Source organism: Bacillus rossius, chromosome 3 (assembly GCF_032445375.1).
Source record: "Bacillus rossius redtenbacheri isolate Brsri chromosome 3, Brsri_v3, whole genome shotgun sequence".
NCBI lineage: Eukaryota > Metazoa > Arthropoda > Insecta > Phasmatodea > Bacillidae > Bacillus > Bacillus rossius.
In genome coordinates this window covers 35708820-35724128 of record NC_086332.1, presented here as the reverse complement: position 1 = coordinate 35724128, position 15309 = coordinate 35708820, and the positions used below count along the sequence as shown (strand labels likewise).

At 40.0% G+C, this 15309-nt stretch overlaps 1 protein-coding gene across 4 annotated transcripts in view; it reads left to right on the top strand.

The window, feature by feature from the left end:
- Window positions 1–15309, top strand: part of LOC134530521 (serine/arginine repetitive matrix protein 2-like) — a 297641-nt gene that overhangs the window by 236431 nt on the left and 45901 nt on the right. For all 4 annotated transcript variants that reach the window (XM_063365407.1, XM_063365408.1, XM_063365410.1 and 1 more), the window contains one exon: window positions 1393–1565. In XM_063365407.1, the coding sequence (XP_063221477.1) occupies window positions 1393–1565 (173 nt within the window). The remainder of the gene's footprint in view (window positions 1–1392; window positions 1566–15309) is intronic.

Here is a 15309-nt window from a genome sequence, read left to right as displayed (position 1 = left end):
GTAGAGTAAATGTTTCCTAGTAAACACATCAACAAAAATTCAATATCTCTGACCTTGTATTTAAGGGTCAGTATCCAACACATACTGATACTGAGTCTGGATACTGAGTCTTAAATACTAGAATGTCAGAAAGATTGAATTTTTGTTGATTTGTTTACTATGAAACATTTATGTATTCTACAAGTGTACAGATGTGTAAATGTTAATAAAATTTACCAAAAGAATCCTGTGTTAAAGTATGTTATCAGAACTACATACATATAATTAAACCACTTTAAATGTAGATGATGAGGTATCCTTGCTCTTCTGCTCTGATTTATCCTGCTTGCGCGTAAATATCTTACTGCAGAGGATAAGGTGGTGAGAGAGGTTTGAGTAGACCCACGTGAGGATAAGCCAATCAAATCCTCAGATACCATCAAATCCTTGGTATTCTAAAGTTTTGATATTTGAGGAAAAATATTTGAAAAAAATATTGCAGGAAATAAAGTAATTTAAAAAATTCAACACTGATAAGTGATAACCTCTGAATTTTACTAAGTCAATTTTTTTCTTCATACCTTTGGTGTTAATATTCCCCAGGGTATATGTTATTATATGAATAAATTACAATATGTACTGATTCTGGAAATTTAGCTTGTGAAACAACTGTTTGAATGGTTGAAAACAGTAGTTTATTTATTTATTTTTTAATTTATTGTACATTATTTTATTTTCAGTTCTTATTGCATGGATTCAGATTTGAGAGGTATATTTAAGGTACTTTCTGGGATTCTAATTCAAGATTCGAATTGGAAAAAATTGGGATCTGAGCCATCATTAGAGACAAGACTATATGGTGAATTGCAAAAAAAAAAAAAAAAAAAAAAAAAAAACACTGAAAACCATGTAACAACATATAATACCGAAATGTAAGTTAGTACACCATAAAGCATCAAAACGCAAATACTATCATGAAATTAATCAGCATTTTTAACTAAAACTTAAATCACTAAAACCTAAAATTTATATATTAAATTCAGTGAATGTAATGTATTCGGCATGAAATTTATAAAAAAACTGTATGCTTTAAGTAGATTAGAAAATTTTAAATTTACTCTTTTTTTATCATATTGCAATTGTTATTAATAACTCATTTTTACATTACGACGTAGGTACATTCTTCAAAGAATTGTTTGCAGATTTAGTTCTATTTTCTCGAGTCAAAATGACACTGTTCTGGCAAAAATAAGCATCAAGAAACATTTTTGTGTTCAATAATAATGCTATCTTTATGAATGAACACCAAAATCTCCCGTTTGAAATCAGAACTAGCCTGAAAAATAAAACCGTAAAAATCTTGTCTCCGCCCACGACCAGTTCGGACGTCAGGTGTGTTTTCCCCTGCCGCAGACGCGGGCGCCGACGAGTCGCCGGAGGACAGCGAGGCGCGCTCGCTGCTCAACAAGTTCCTGGGGGCGCAGGTCCTGCTGACGGAGACGGAGTCCGTCATGAGGTCCTCGTCGTCCCTCTCCCGGAGCGCCGCCACGCTCGTCAGCCAGGTCGAGCGCCAGAGGATACTGCAGGTATGCCGTCGTCTGCCGGTGCTCTCCGCGGGGGGCTACAGGGTGTCTGCTGGGCCGTGGAGGACACTTAGTCCCCGGCAACTCACTGTGGAAAAGTTCATAAGTGAAATATAATTTGAGGACAGTGGCGTAGCCAGGATTCGTGTATGGGGGGTGTTAAGAAGCATGCCCCCCCCCCCCCCCCCTTCCCGTATTAAAGCGGTGGGACCGGGGGTCCTCCCCTGGGAAAATTATTTGAATTTTAAGGTGTAAAATAGTGCTATTTTAGCAATTTTCGGTTCTTTAATTTAAATATTGTAATGGTAAAAATTTTATTCATTTTAATATGAAATTTGTTTGAGTGATGAATAAGAAATTAATTAAAGATTTGGTGCTAGGGGGTGGGGGGGTTTGAACCCCTAAACCCCCCCCCCCCCCCTGAAAATTTTATTCATTTTAATATGAAATTTGTTTGAGTGATGAATAAGAAATTAATTAAAGATTTGGTCCTAGGGGGTGGGGGGGTTTGAACCCCTAAACCCCCCCCCCCCCTCGGCTGCGCCCCTGATTGAGGAGTCAAGAACTTTCAAGTACAGTGAAACCTCATTAATAAAAAACCCTGTTAATACAAAGTGTTATCACAGTCCCTAGGAATTATCTAGTAGTAAAAGTGCTAAACAATTTGTTTCATACATAAAAATAGTTATTATGCTATACATGGTTGTTTTTATTCTAAAGATAAATAATTACATGTAGTAAAGAATGGGTAGTACAAATATCCCAGAATAATGTAAAAAAAAAGTGAATTTTCAACTAAAATAATACTGGTGCCATTGCTTCGGTTCAATGTAGGTTGGGGAAATTAAGTAGAAATTTAATTGTTCCAAAATGTAGGTAGTATGTCTTTGTGTAGGTATTTTTAAAATCTTTGCTTAATTCTCTCTAAAATCATTTTAAGTCTGATTCACCAGAAAATATTTTTTTGAGTCACAGGTGCAGCGAGCCTAATATTGAATTTTACTATCACTAAAAAAAAAGTAAATTACGGTAAGTGCGGTATAAAATATTGTGCAACTTGTAACATTATTTTAATTAGATTTATAAATTACATAAAAAATTTGATTAAATTTCTTAATAGTTTGGTTAGGTACTACAAACTTCGTTATTGCAAAGTGACAGAATTATGATCCCTTCAGATTTGTATTACCTATTGAGGTTCAACTGTATTTTTATTTAAGTTGCTAAAAAAAATTTGTTCTTTACTGAAAATTTTCTGCCACTTAAAAATAAAAAGTGGTTTATGTGATAATTTAATATGTGTGCAATTATTGCTACACTCCAAATTTAAAATAAGCATCATGAAAAATGAAATCCAAGGGAGATATTTTTTTTTCCATTGTTTCAATTAACATTTTTTTCAGTGTATGAAAAGTCTAGTAAAAATTAATAATTATTTTTACTTAGACCCAGCAGACACCCTAGATTAGTCCTCGCATTAATTAAATTTTTCTAATTATTTTTCCTCTAGTTTAAGTTTTGAGTACCTAATAATGTTAACAACTTTTACACATTCTGGCAGTCTCATGTTTATTAACAGTATCTGGCCCGTAACCGCCCGGAGAAAATGTCATTATAATTGAGCCAAAAAAAAAAGATGTACGGATGCTGTACTGCAAGCTTTGCCTAAGCATTCGAACAATGCAAGATGGTGGGTCATCTACTCGTTTTTGTCTCTAATGGATGTGAGAACACATTGCTGTCTGCGTTCCGTGCCCAGAACCGCTGCAACAGGCGTGAGGCGAGTGACGGGAGCGCAGAGAAGTTATGCGAGGAAACAGCAGCACTGAGGGATCTCTTAGGGCCTGTGTCTTTACGTGGGTCGTAAATCTGGCCGCGATAGCGAAGCGGCGGCTCGGGAAGATTTAGTCTGGATGGCAGCCAAGTGCAACATGTGCAGACATGGAACGTGGCCGCTCGCCGGCGGTGCAGGCCTTCACTAGACCGTGACTGCATAGCGCAGCGAATCCTGCTTTACGGCAGAATTTTACTGCCTGGCACATCGGTGGACTTTTTGTCACTTTCCAATCTACAGTATTTTTATGGTTTTTGATTCAGAACTTAGATGTATAAACTTTTGCATAAAACTTGTTCACTTTGATCCCAAGTTGTACATTAGTTAAAAGTATGGTTTTTTTTTTTTGGGGGGGGGGGGGGGGATGATAGATTTGATAATTACAACTTAATTTTAGGATGGTGCTAACATTTTCATGATCATTATTTTCTCTGTTTTGCAGTTGTTATTCATTTATTTCCTTAGCTGAAAAAAGGTATAGAACATTATGTTTTTTCCTGATCACACATCAAACTACTACTATTTTTGACAAACTAGTAACATGTCAGTGGTTTAAAGTTTTTCTTAACTAATTTTGCTGAAATTTTGAAACGACGACGATGACTTGTAATAACTGGAGTGGAAAAAAAGTTTATAGGTATTTACATTTTGTAAACATATTCTTCTTTCTTGTTTGGTGAAAGTATGTGACACTACATCAGTTGGCATCCTCTGTGATAGTGCTTTCTGAATATTGTATTATAAATGGCCTAAAGTAGAAGTTAATAATATAAAAACAAAATTAGCATTTAGTGGTTCGGCACACTGCCTCATTCACTGCAGTTAGGATAAGATACAGGAGCAAATGTTCTGGTCAAACTTGAAGGTTAAAAAAGATTAAAATATTCTTAAACATATTCTGCTGTAAATCCAAACACCTTCGTTATGACCTAACACGCAGGGACATAACTAGAATAGGCAAATTGGGCTTGTGCTAAACTGGTAGAGTAATTTTTACAATAGATATTTACTTGAATATCATAGTGTTAGAACACAAAAAATTGTTGGAGGGCAGCTGGACTGAATAATTTGCATGTATGTATATTGTCAAATATTTAAAAACTGGTATTTTTCGCATAGTATCAAACTTGCGATGTTTTCAAAATGAAATGACTGCAAATAATCTATTTATTTACTATCCAAGTTAATATCACAAATATATTTGGAATGGTGTAGTGGAATTAATATGTGGTGGCAATATGAGGTGATGTCGGGAAAGGTTATGGTTTGGTTGGTCTGAACAAAAAAAAGTGGGCGCCAAGATGAGTTCTTGCTGCGGGTGGAAACCAGTCTAGCAAGGAAAACGTATACTCTACACATTGGTTTAGGAGGTGCCTCTGATATTGAGTTTAACATTCTGTGGGTTCACATTCTAAGTTGCATAACAGAGCAAGTGCATTACTCTTCAAGCTCTGACTTAATTTTTGGTACGCTGTCTGTTGTCTGTGTTTGCAAGAGTTGTACGGTGACACAAGAATATTTCCTTTATTTTAATTGACACTGTGTATAGTCACACTCGGTGAGTGTGAGTGCCGATGTGTCACCCTCACGTGGCCAGTGCCTTGCGTTCAACCCCAAAATCCTAGCATGGCCCAAATTTACAAGCACATAGTCGGTACCCTAGCGGTTCGGAGTTAATAACCACCTTGGAGCTGCCTTCACGCTTAAGCCTCTGAGCATAACTGTGTGACATAGCGACATAGGGTGTATGTCGTGTGCCAGTCCATTATTTAATTCTACGTTCCATGTGGTTAAACTTGCCAAAGTTTTGAATGGCTGAATTTTTCATGAAATGAAAAAATATATATAAATTGAAATTTGGCAAATTTGCATTTTTAACATTTTTGTGCAGTACGGATAAGGTGAATGAAATAGAATTTGAAACTGAAATTTTTTAGGTTTAAATTAAGTTTTACCTGGTCTCTTAAAGTCATCAGAATTTTGATGATTTTAAAAGGTTAAATATGATTAAATAAAATTTTCTGAAATAATTTTAAACCATACCATGCAGTAGCCACCAGCATTGTCTTTAAACCCAAAAAATTTTAGTTATTTCATTTGATTATCCTTACCCATACTGCATAACAATGAAACAAATTTAATTTTGCCAGCTAACTATGCAAAAAGTTTGAACTGTATAGTTTTTTTTCTTCAATATTTTTAAATATTTGCCACTCAGAAAGTCTACAAGTTTATTTGTATTACACGTAAAAATAAAATAATGACCTGGAACGGGAAAACAGCCATAAAATCCTGTGAAACAAGCAGTGTACGTGTAAAGAAGAATGAGGTAAGTATTGATGTTATCTATTCCTGGTGCTTATTCCACATACATTGTTCTTTACTTCTAGCCATGTTCGTGTGTTAGCATACGTCAGACTTCGAAGGGTGTATTCTGCACGCCAGCCATTACTGCGCCGTGAACTCGGTGTTTATGAAAGATTATTTTGGGCTGACCTTGCCCATCACGAACGATTCTCGTTGCTGCCTCCTTTTCAGTTCCTTGCCAAGAGCATCTGTGTCCTCTCATGCTCCGCATCCTAAATTTACCCCAATGTAGTCTGCAAGAAATCCATATTTTAGAAGGGTGAGCTATGCTGGAAAGTCGTCACTTCTGAAACTTGACAAGCAGCAATCTTAGGTGGGCTATTGTCCACTCCAGCTTATCTAAATGTCTAGGCATCAACATTCTGGTAAAATTCAACTAAAACTCAGATTTTATTGTATTTCTATCTGACAACATATTAGAACAAGTATATCATGTTAAAAAATGTTCTTGATTGTAAGGAATCTCTTAACCAGAATTCAAAAGCGTTCAGATTAGTGGAAATGGATTATTTTAGATTTTGTCTTAAAATATTCTGTCCCAGTATATTCTTGTCCAAAACCTAAATAAGTTTTTGGACTTTTTTAAATATTTGGAAAAAAAAGTCATTTATTTTGGTTTTAGTCCACTGTTTGTACTGGCAAAAAGTAGCTCATCTCATAAGTGGTATTGCGATTTTGGTTGATTAAATGCTATAATAGCTTGATTTATTCTGGCTCACTTAAGGCAAGCTACACAGTAAAATAATTCAAAACATATCTAAAGGTCGAAAGTTATTTTAATTTGCAATGATTTTCTCTCTAGATAGGTACCATAATGCTTGTATGTATTCAAACAGCATTGAACTTTTAATATAGGTGTAAATCAGTATGATGACATCTCTCAAAGTGTATTAAATTACACTTGTATGGTGTTAACCTCCCATGTACAGCAGTTTTTCAAGTAGAAAAATAGCAAGTCTGACATGGTTATAACTTGTTTGCGGAGAAGACAAACATGAGTTTAAATAAAAAGTGAAAATCCTCAGGACATTCAGTAAATTTAAATTTCTTTTTGTGCTAGGGCAGCAACTGCTGCAGAACTTTGCTGTACATTAATTTTTACATATGCACCAAACATGTACCTACTTTATCATCTTCCTTCTCCGGTTCTTCTGGTAGATATACATACATCATTATGTCATCTTCAACCAAAGGAAAATAGTTCAAAAAAATGTATCTTGCTCAAAGATCATAAAGCTAAGATGTGCAGCGTAATAACGCGAAGATAAAAGTAGCACATTACTTTTTTCATACAATAAATATTATATTATTCAAGCCGTGTAGGGTGCAATGTGCCAAATAGTAAATGTGACAATTCTCGTCAATAAATATCCACCAGGTTTCCAGGAGTCTAAAAGTTGATGGAAGTGTGACTGGGAAACGAAAACATGTCCATAGGTTCTAGACAATTTCAGACGACATGCACATACCTGTCAAGAGGTTGGAAGGGGGGGGGGGGGGAGAGAAATTCCCACTGCTTGTGTCCCGGGCACCGTGGAAGGGGTGAGGTTTAATTAAGTTTGAAATTTTTTTTGATGCGTATGTTTACCCTGATAGAACAAAAATTACAAGTGTATTGCTAGTAAAATCCACCGGAAGCATTATAAGTTACGCAATACTCAAAGATCACCTTTTACCCACAGTCGTGGCAATGAAAACATTTAGTATTTGGAATTTTTTTAAATTTTGAGTTTGAAAAGTTGTACGTTAAGTGACGGGGAGGGGCCTGACAACGTTATTCTCCCCGGGTCCTTGGTTTCTCTGGACGGCCCTGGCGACGCGATGGCCTTGGGATGAACAATCCGTGGCAATGCAACTTGCCGAGGCGGTAGTAGCCTCACAGGAGGTCGGAGAAGGGTTAAGGGGGGGGGGGGGGGGGACAAGAAGGTTTCCGTCTATCGGCGACAGGGGCGCAACAACTAAATTTCCAAAGGGGGTGCAATATACCTTTTTATAAAGAATCATCGATCCCCCTATTGAAGCGGGAAAATTTGTATTTCAAGGTGGAAAATGGTGCTATTTAAGCAGTTTTATTATCTAAAAATTGATTACACAGCACTTTCTTTGCCCCCGTTTGCCCCCACTTCAAGATTTCAGAGGGGTGGCAAAATACCCTTGCCCCCCCCCCCCCTGTTGTTGCGCCCCTGATCGGCGACGTGGGGTCGATCCCGAGACGAGTGTTTCGCTTCGCCGTGACCCGTCGGACGGACTTCTGCCGACGTGACCCGCGGAGACTGCTCCCCAGCTGCGCAGGGCCTCGTGCGCGCTCGTCTGGCAAAAGCGACTTTCCTCCATCCCCCACCCCTTTCGCTCTTCCTTTTCTCGTCCATTGCGAGACTGCGTAGCCGGCTGCCGGTCTATCCCATGAACGAATTCACTATTTGTACTTCCCCCCCCCCCCCCTACCACAACCCCCTACAAGGTACCAACTAGGCTGCCAAACATTTACCAGTATTCCACTGAGACCGTGTATGGTCACGAGACGTTAATTTGAGATTCTACACACAAACATTCAAGGACATAAAGAAGCTTACCTTTCATGTTAGCGGGTAGGAATAAACTGACATCTTGTGACATCACGACTCATAGATAGGCTACGGCTGTGTGCGGCAAAGACAGTGCACTTTCACACAAAAACCATAGACAAAGTGGAGACCTCATTCCAACACAACATCGAATTCAGTGTTCAGCCTCACCACGAATGATGAAAGAATATCCAGCTGTCAAACTATAAACGTTGATGAAGCTGCCTGACAGAAACTTGCAATCGTTAGTGGGATGTACTCAAGGTACTTTACTGCCAGTTGGGGTTCAACTAAATTCCTTATCGTCGCAGAATAGCACCTGCATGGAATCATTAGTTTCGTGAATGAATAAAGTTCTTCCTCAAAAATTAAGGTTTTGGCCAAGAATTTTCATGTTAAAAAATTTCGCGGGTTTTGCCTCAAAAATATGTCGAAGTGATTTTGTGTCCGTGAGGTTAAAACGTGTCTCCAAAATTCATATAAATCTCCCAGTTGATGCTGGAACGCGCCACCCCTCGCATGAGGGCGAGAGGGGTTGCGGGTTCGACGCGCGCAGAGAAGGGACTAGGCTGGCGCAGTCAGCCACCACGAGGGAAGGGGGAGAACACTCTCCGCGCTATAAATACAGGGGCCGCTTCTTCCAAGGTCAGGGGTCATCTAGGGCGCGGAAGGTCGTCTTTACTTCCGCGGTTCGTTTTGTCCACTCGCGACGTGTGCAGTATCATACATTATTATGCTTCCAATGTTTTGTGATTTTGCGCATTATATTGAATAATTTAATAATATAGCCAAATTTAATTGTTTATTTGAGGCTTGATTCCTAATCGAAGCCCTTGTATAACGTTAATTTTATTAACTTAATGGAAAATATTTGTGTAAGTCTTAGCATATATTGAAATCATGGAATCGTGTAGTTCGACGAAATGCAAGCGAAACTCTAAAAACCCTGGAAAATTTACCCTGATCATAGGCTACCCGTTGATGAAAGTGATTCGAAACTTTCTTTTTGTGGGGTGTCTCGTTGCTTCTTCCTTCAAGTAATTATGGTCCAATCAAAAAAGCACCATGAAGTAATTTTTTTTATTCTAAGCTATTGTGAAATGAATCCGTGAACTGTTCATGTTCATACTAAATACCTCATTGACAAAGTTAAATCAAAAGCCTATAATTATTATTATTTCATGTATTTTTTTTTACAACAATGGGTACCAGTTTAACAAGGATGTTACTTTGCATACCCGCTAAGTCAACGAAACCCTCCAGATTATAGGCCTAATTAGACATAACCCCAATCATGTCTAAGGTCGGACGCGAAATATCGCAGTCTTTGTTGTCCCGCCTTCGCCGCACATGAACTTGGGTGTCTAAGAGCGTATGCTCGGTCACTGATAATTCATTGCTAGAGACCTGCAAAATTCGCGGATTCATTCGGCGATAGGCTAGAATTTAAACGCATATACCTCTTAGATAATTTTGCTATTGGCTTACTGTTCATCTGGACGAATCTCAACCAGTTATAAACCCTCAACCAAAGAAGGATCGAATCACAGACAAACCAGCTGAGACGACTTACAAGTCAGCAGCCAATGAACTTGCGTTATTTGCCCGAGTATACAGGGGTATGTGCAGTCTATCCTGAAGGCCATCGAAACTGCGAATTTTGCAGGTCTCTCTACTCATTGCCAGTCGAGGAAGACGCTCAGGATTTCTATACCGATACAGTTAACTTGGTGTTACCAACAAACCCAGAAGACGTGATCGTTATCAGTTAGATGAATGACTAGGGACTGGAAAAATTCGCGTTTTCGATTACCTGCAGGATAGACTACACAGTCCTCAGTATACTCGGGAAAATAACGCCTTTTCATTGGCTGCTGATTTGTGAGTCGTCTCAACTAGTTTGCCTGTGATACGATACTTCTTTGGTTGAGTATTTCCCATTGGCCCAGAGTCATCCACATGAACAGTGAACCAATAACGAAAGCAGCTTAAAGGTATAGGTATTTGAATCCTAGCGAATCGCGAAATGAATCCGCGAATTTTTCCGGTCTCTATGAATGACTGATTAAAGCCTTAACTTCCCGCCAAACAGCGAGGTTGTTAGTGACGGATGATAAGCGAGTCACTGAAATGAAGCAGTAAGGACCCTTAAAAGTTCTTTAAAAACTCATTAGTAAAGACCAATTGCGTGTAAGTGATGGATAAATGCGGGTATTTGAAAAAAAAATTGTCTCCGACTTGACAGCAAGTCATGCGCAATACAATAGGCGAATTTCAGGCCACGTGACCAGGACGTTTACCTTTGAATTAATTTTTCTTCCTGTATTTTGCATCTGACGTTTAAACTAAAGATGTGTATTTTGCTATATTTGAACTTATCAAGTAAATGCAATTAGTGATCAAATTAAATGTTAGGGTTACAATAATAATAATAATAATAATAATAATAATAATAATAATCTAATTATGAACAATATGGGATTATCTGTTGAAATTGGACTAACCAACAGAAGTATTTTTTGTGCATTAGATAACAATTTAACATTGTTATATTTTTGTTTGTTAAGGGGTTTTATGATCTTACAAATAGTTTTCTACCTTTTGATAATGGCGGAGGAGATGAAGTAAAAGGTACGAACCAGGCTTTTGTTTGAAGGTACGCGAAACAAAGTAATGGGGTAATGTCAGGCGCCAACTCTTCGGTCGAAAGCAACAAATAGAATGGAGAAGTTCTAACGCATACTGATTTAATCTCATTCAGACTCGGCGTGAAAGGGGGAGGTAAAAGTAACGCAATGTTTCGCGTCGCAGAAACTGGGGACCTCCGAGATCAGAGCGCTGTCCGAACCCGTCTGGAACGGACTAGTGCGCAGCGCTCACGACCCTCTCCGCACGAACTCGTCAGGGACTCGTCAAGGGGTTACGGGAAGCGCGCTAATTGAAGCTGCGCAGTCGACAGAGCGCCCGGTGGGGGAGGGGGAACGCCTTGGACATCTCGCCAAGACCCGCCTGGCCAGCTCACTTCCGACGAGCGATCCCTGGCAGCCGATCATCAGGAACAAAGGGCGGTTCTCAGTTTGCGTTCGTCATCCCGCCTTCCACGTTCTCCAACTCCCACCACTGTCCAGACAACGGAGGCATGTTTTCCCCATCGGTCAAAAATAAACTAGGTGCAAGTTTTCCGGAAGCCTCGTCGTAGTAACGACTGCAAAAGGCAGTCTTTTTAAATCTTTCGAACAATGTGCCTTTACTAGCAAATGATTATGAGCAATCGTTTTAATACGAAATAGTGTTGAAACTAGCTCGCGGGAGCTCGTCAAATAACACTTTCCACTCAAGTGGTCCAATGACTAACCCCTGGGACAGCACATTGTTATTAGTTTACTTTCTTGAATACGTCAAATTTGGCACATACATTTCCTGTAATTGAAGTTTGTTCGAAAACATGGCGGTCAAATCTTGTGCGCACGACCTACTGTTACTGCAACCGTTATTTTTTTTCAATTGTGCACCCAGCTTAAATCGTGGGAGTTACTGTTGAATCCATTTTCTAAACCCTAGTGTTTTGCATTAACCATTACGAAGAGAACGCTGGTGTCTGTTAACAGAACAAGTCAGGAATGCTTTAGAAACCAAATAATTGTGTCAATATTGTATCGCCGTTGACAGCAAAATACTTGCTTGTATTTGTTTCTATTAGTTGTCAACTTTTTTCTAGTAAGCCCACGAAATAATGTCGTTGAAGCGAGATGGCGTGCCGGAATTCTTTGATACAGGTGTGCTCAGTCGTTTAATGAATGCACAGGAATGCGGAAGTGGCTTTGCGTCTGATTGGCCATTCCTTTCTGTGACAGACCTCGCTATTGGTTGGCCCTGCCCCTGGTCGCTGATTGGTAGATTGATATTTGCGCACTTTTCCTCTAAAACTCTTTTTATAAATGTCCTAGTAAGATATATAATTTTGAAAAGAAAGCACTTTGAGTTGATACTGCAGAAAAAAGGGGTTTTGAATATTTAGTCATGATTAACTATTCTGAATGGACTTTTTGGGAAAGTTTGATTTCGGGGTAGAGAAAATTATGTTATCTCAGCAACAGTAAATTTCTATACGCTGTGGTGTAGCGCGTTTTAGACGTAAGGCATAAAACCAACATTGACAATAAGTAATAATTAATTTACCTTCATTTAGAAACCGGAAAAATTCGCGGATTCATTTCCCTGCAGACTAAAATCCAAATACGTTTAGCTTTTTGCTGCTTCAGTGATTGGGCCACAGTTTATCTGAAAGACCATGAGCCAATGAAAAACCCGCAACATAAGAAGCTTCGAATCAAAATCATCCCAGGTTAAAGATTTCACGTATCAGTAGCCAATGAGCAAGTGAAAAGATACCTACATATGTCACCAATTTTCCTATAAATTATTGTATAGTCTGTTTTTTTTTTTTTTTTTTTACCAGAACTAAACATTTTTACTCTAAACGAAGTAGTCCAGAAGTATTCCTTGTTCACGAAAGCAATATATACGGATGAATCGCGCGGGTCCGCCATATTTTCGAAATTTTTGAGACTTCCACAGATGACAGCACCGTGTTTAAACATTTCCGTTCCATTCTAGAAATTACTCCTACAAAACGCCATATACCCATAGCTAAGAGTTAGGTCGGATTCCCAATTTAAAAAAAAAAATAAGCGAATTAATTGCAGGTCATGCGCACGACTGTGCACGCGACCTGTGCGAAGTCGGTTCACAATTGAAATATTACTGTTACTTTCAGCCAATTAAGTTTCTCGATGTATCAGACATTTGTTGGCAGTGCTAGTAAGTAACTATATTAACTACCAAATGATTATCCCGTGAAATCTGGCCAGCAATTTGTGAGTACAATTTTTCAACATATAAACAAACAAGGGTTTAGGTCAAAATTTTAGTTAACAATTCTAACCACGACACACCTTTTTTATTTACAGTTTTTGCTAGTGACTTTTAAGTAATAGCATTAATTAATTTTTTAAAGCAGGAATTACACCCGAGCATTGTAATATCTCTACAATTTCTTGCCACAATATGGTTAGTAAATATTTAAAAAAATCTCTAGTTCCGCCAAAATGGCTTCCCACTCTACTCTCGTTGGTTGTTGCGCCATGCGTCCGTAACATAAATAAAATACTGTTACGATTTACCTGCGGGGGTTCGTAAAGGATAGCCCAATTAATAGATTTTATTTCACACACACAGCTTTATTTATTACCACTACTTGTCACTTACAAATAATCTTCTAAATAATTAATTAAACTTAAATAAATGTCAATTCCCTGGTCACTCGTTCCACACACCTCGCTGGGCCGCACCTCTGGCGCAACTCTCGCCGCAGCATCCCTCGTGGGTCTCCGCCGCGGGACTCCGTCGCCACACTCCGACGCCGCCGTCACACCCTTCGCCGAGATCCCACTCGACGCCTCACTCGGAACTTCACTCGGGACTCCGCCGCGCCTGCGACTCTATCGCCCGGAAACTCCCGACTCCACTGAACTCTCTCACTCCCTGCCCTGGAACCTTCGTCCAAGGACTTCGCCACTCTGCCGCACCCGCGGCACTATCGCCCAGAAACTCCGCCGCGGGAGAACTCCCCACTGAGACTCTCTCTCTGACTGACTCGAAGGTCGGCCCAACCTCCTTAAATAGCCCTTGGGTTCCCATCCAGAACAATCGGGCATGTCTCCGAGATATCGCGCGACCTTCGCCGTCGAAATGCCCAGAAACGCATCGTGAGTCCTCGAAGGACGCGGTGGCTGCTCTAAGAACGCCGATAAAGGCGTCTGAGTCATTTTATTCCGCAGTGCGGCCTCTTTTAAGTAACCCGATCTGAGGCAGGTGCGCGCTGCGACGGTCAGGATGTAGCGAGATAGTATGACACGAGATACCAGGGAGAGGATGCGGGTGGAAGGGGGCGCAGACAGGCCGAACGAGTGCGGCGATGCCATGCACTGCAGCCAAGCGCGATCGTAACAATACATTCATTTCCCTTCTACGCGCACGACCTGTCTCCCATGCACACGACCGTCCTATGTGGGGTTGTGAATAAGTGGGTTGGAAAACATGGCGGTCAAATGTTGTGCGCCAAGAACCTACTGTTGCTGTTAATTTTGGAATGGTGCGCCCAGCTGCGCCCTCGCGTGAAGTCAGCGGTGCGCGCGGCGCGCTCGCGTGAAGTCCGCTCCGCCCCTACCTGGGCGCTGGCTCTGGAGCCAAGCTATTTGGGCGCCGCGCAACCGGGTCACGGCGGCGTCGGAGGCACCGAGACACGGCCGCCGGCTGGCCCGTCGCAGGGCGGGTCTGCGCACTCACCAGTTTCGCACAAGCTAACCACCTAGTAATTGTAGGGCCGTATGTCGTTCGCGGGAAAAACGGAACGCTACGTGATACTGCGACAAGGTATGCCAGCGCCAGCGGTTTCTTCCTTGTGATTGGCGACCGTCTGCGAGAGATGCTGATCGCCTAATTTGACCGAGCCACTCAGGAAGTGTTTGCTTATGATGTGGATGGCTGTACATGTACCTTGAAAGAATCTCAACGAAACACACACGACACTACATTGTTTTAACCCTCAACTAGTCTCAAAATATTTTCGCGAAAAAAAAAATATACACGCCCCTGGTAATTTTACACGGTCTGAGGAACTAGAAGGAAATAAATAACGAACACCTAAAAAAATCTGACGAGTTCACGCGCAACCATGAGAGATAAAGTGGAAGCAGTCAGTGAACAAATGACGCCAACTTATTCCAGGGGCGTCTCTAGGATGACATTTGGGGAAGAGCTATCGTACAAAGAAAGGACGCGTGTCAGAGATTGGCCATGGAATATTTACAAATTTATGGTCTTAAATATTGAACTTTTAAGAGTTTCATTCAAATTTTGATTGAAGAAAAGTTTAACACGTGAATTTAAACAAAATAATATATTTAATATGGTTTTTATA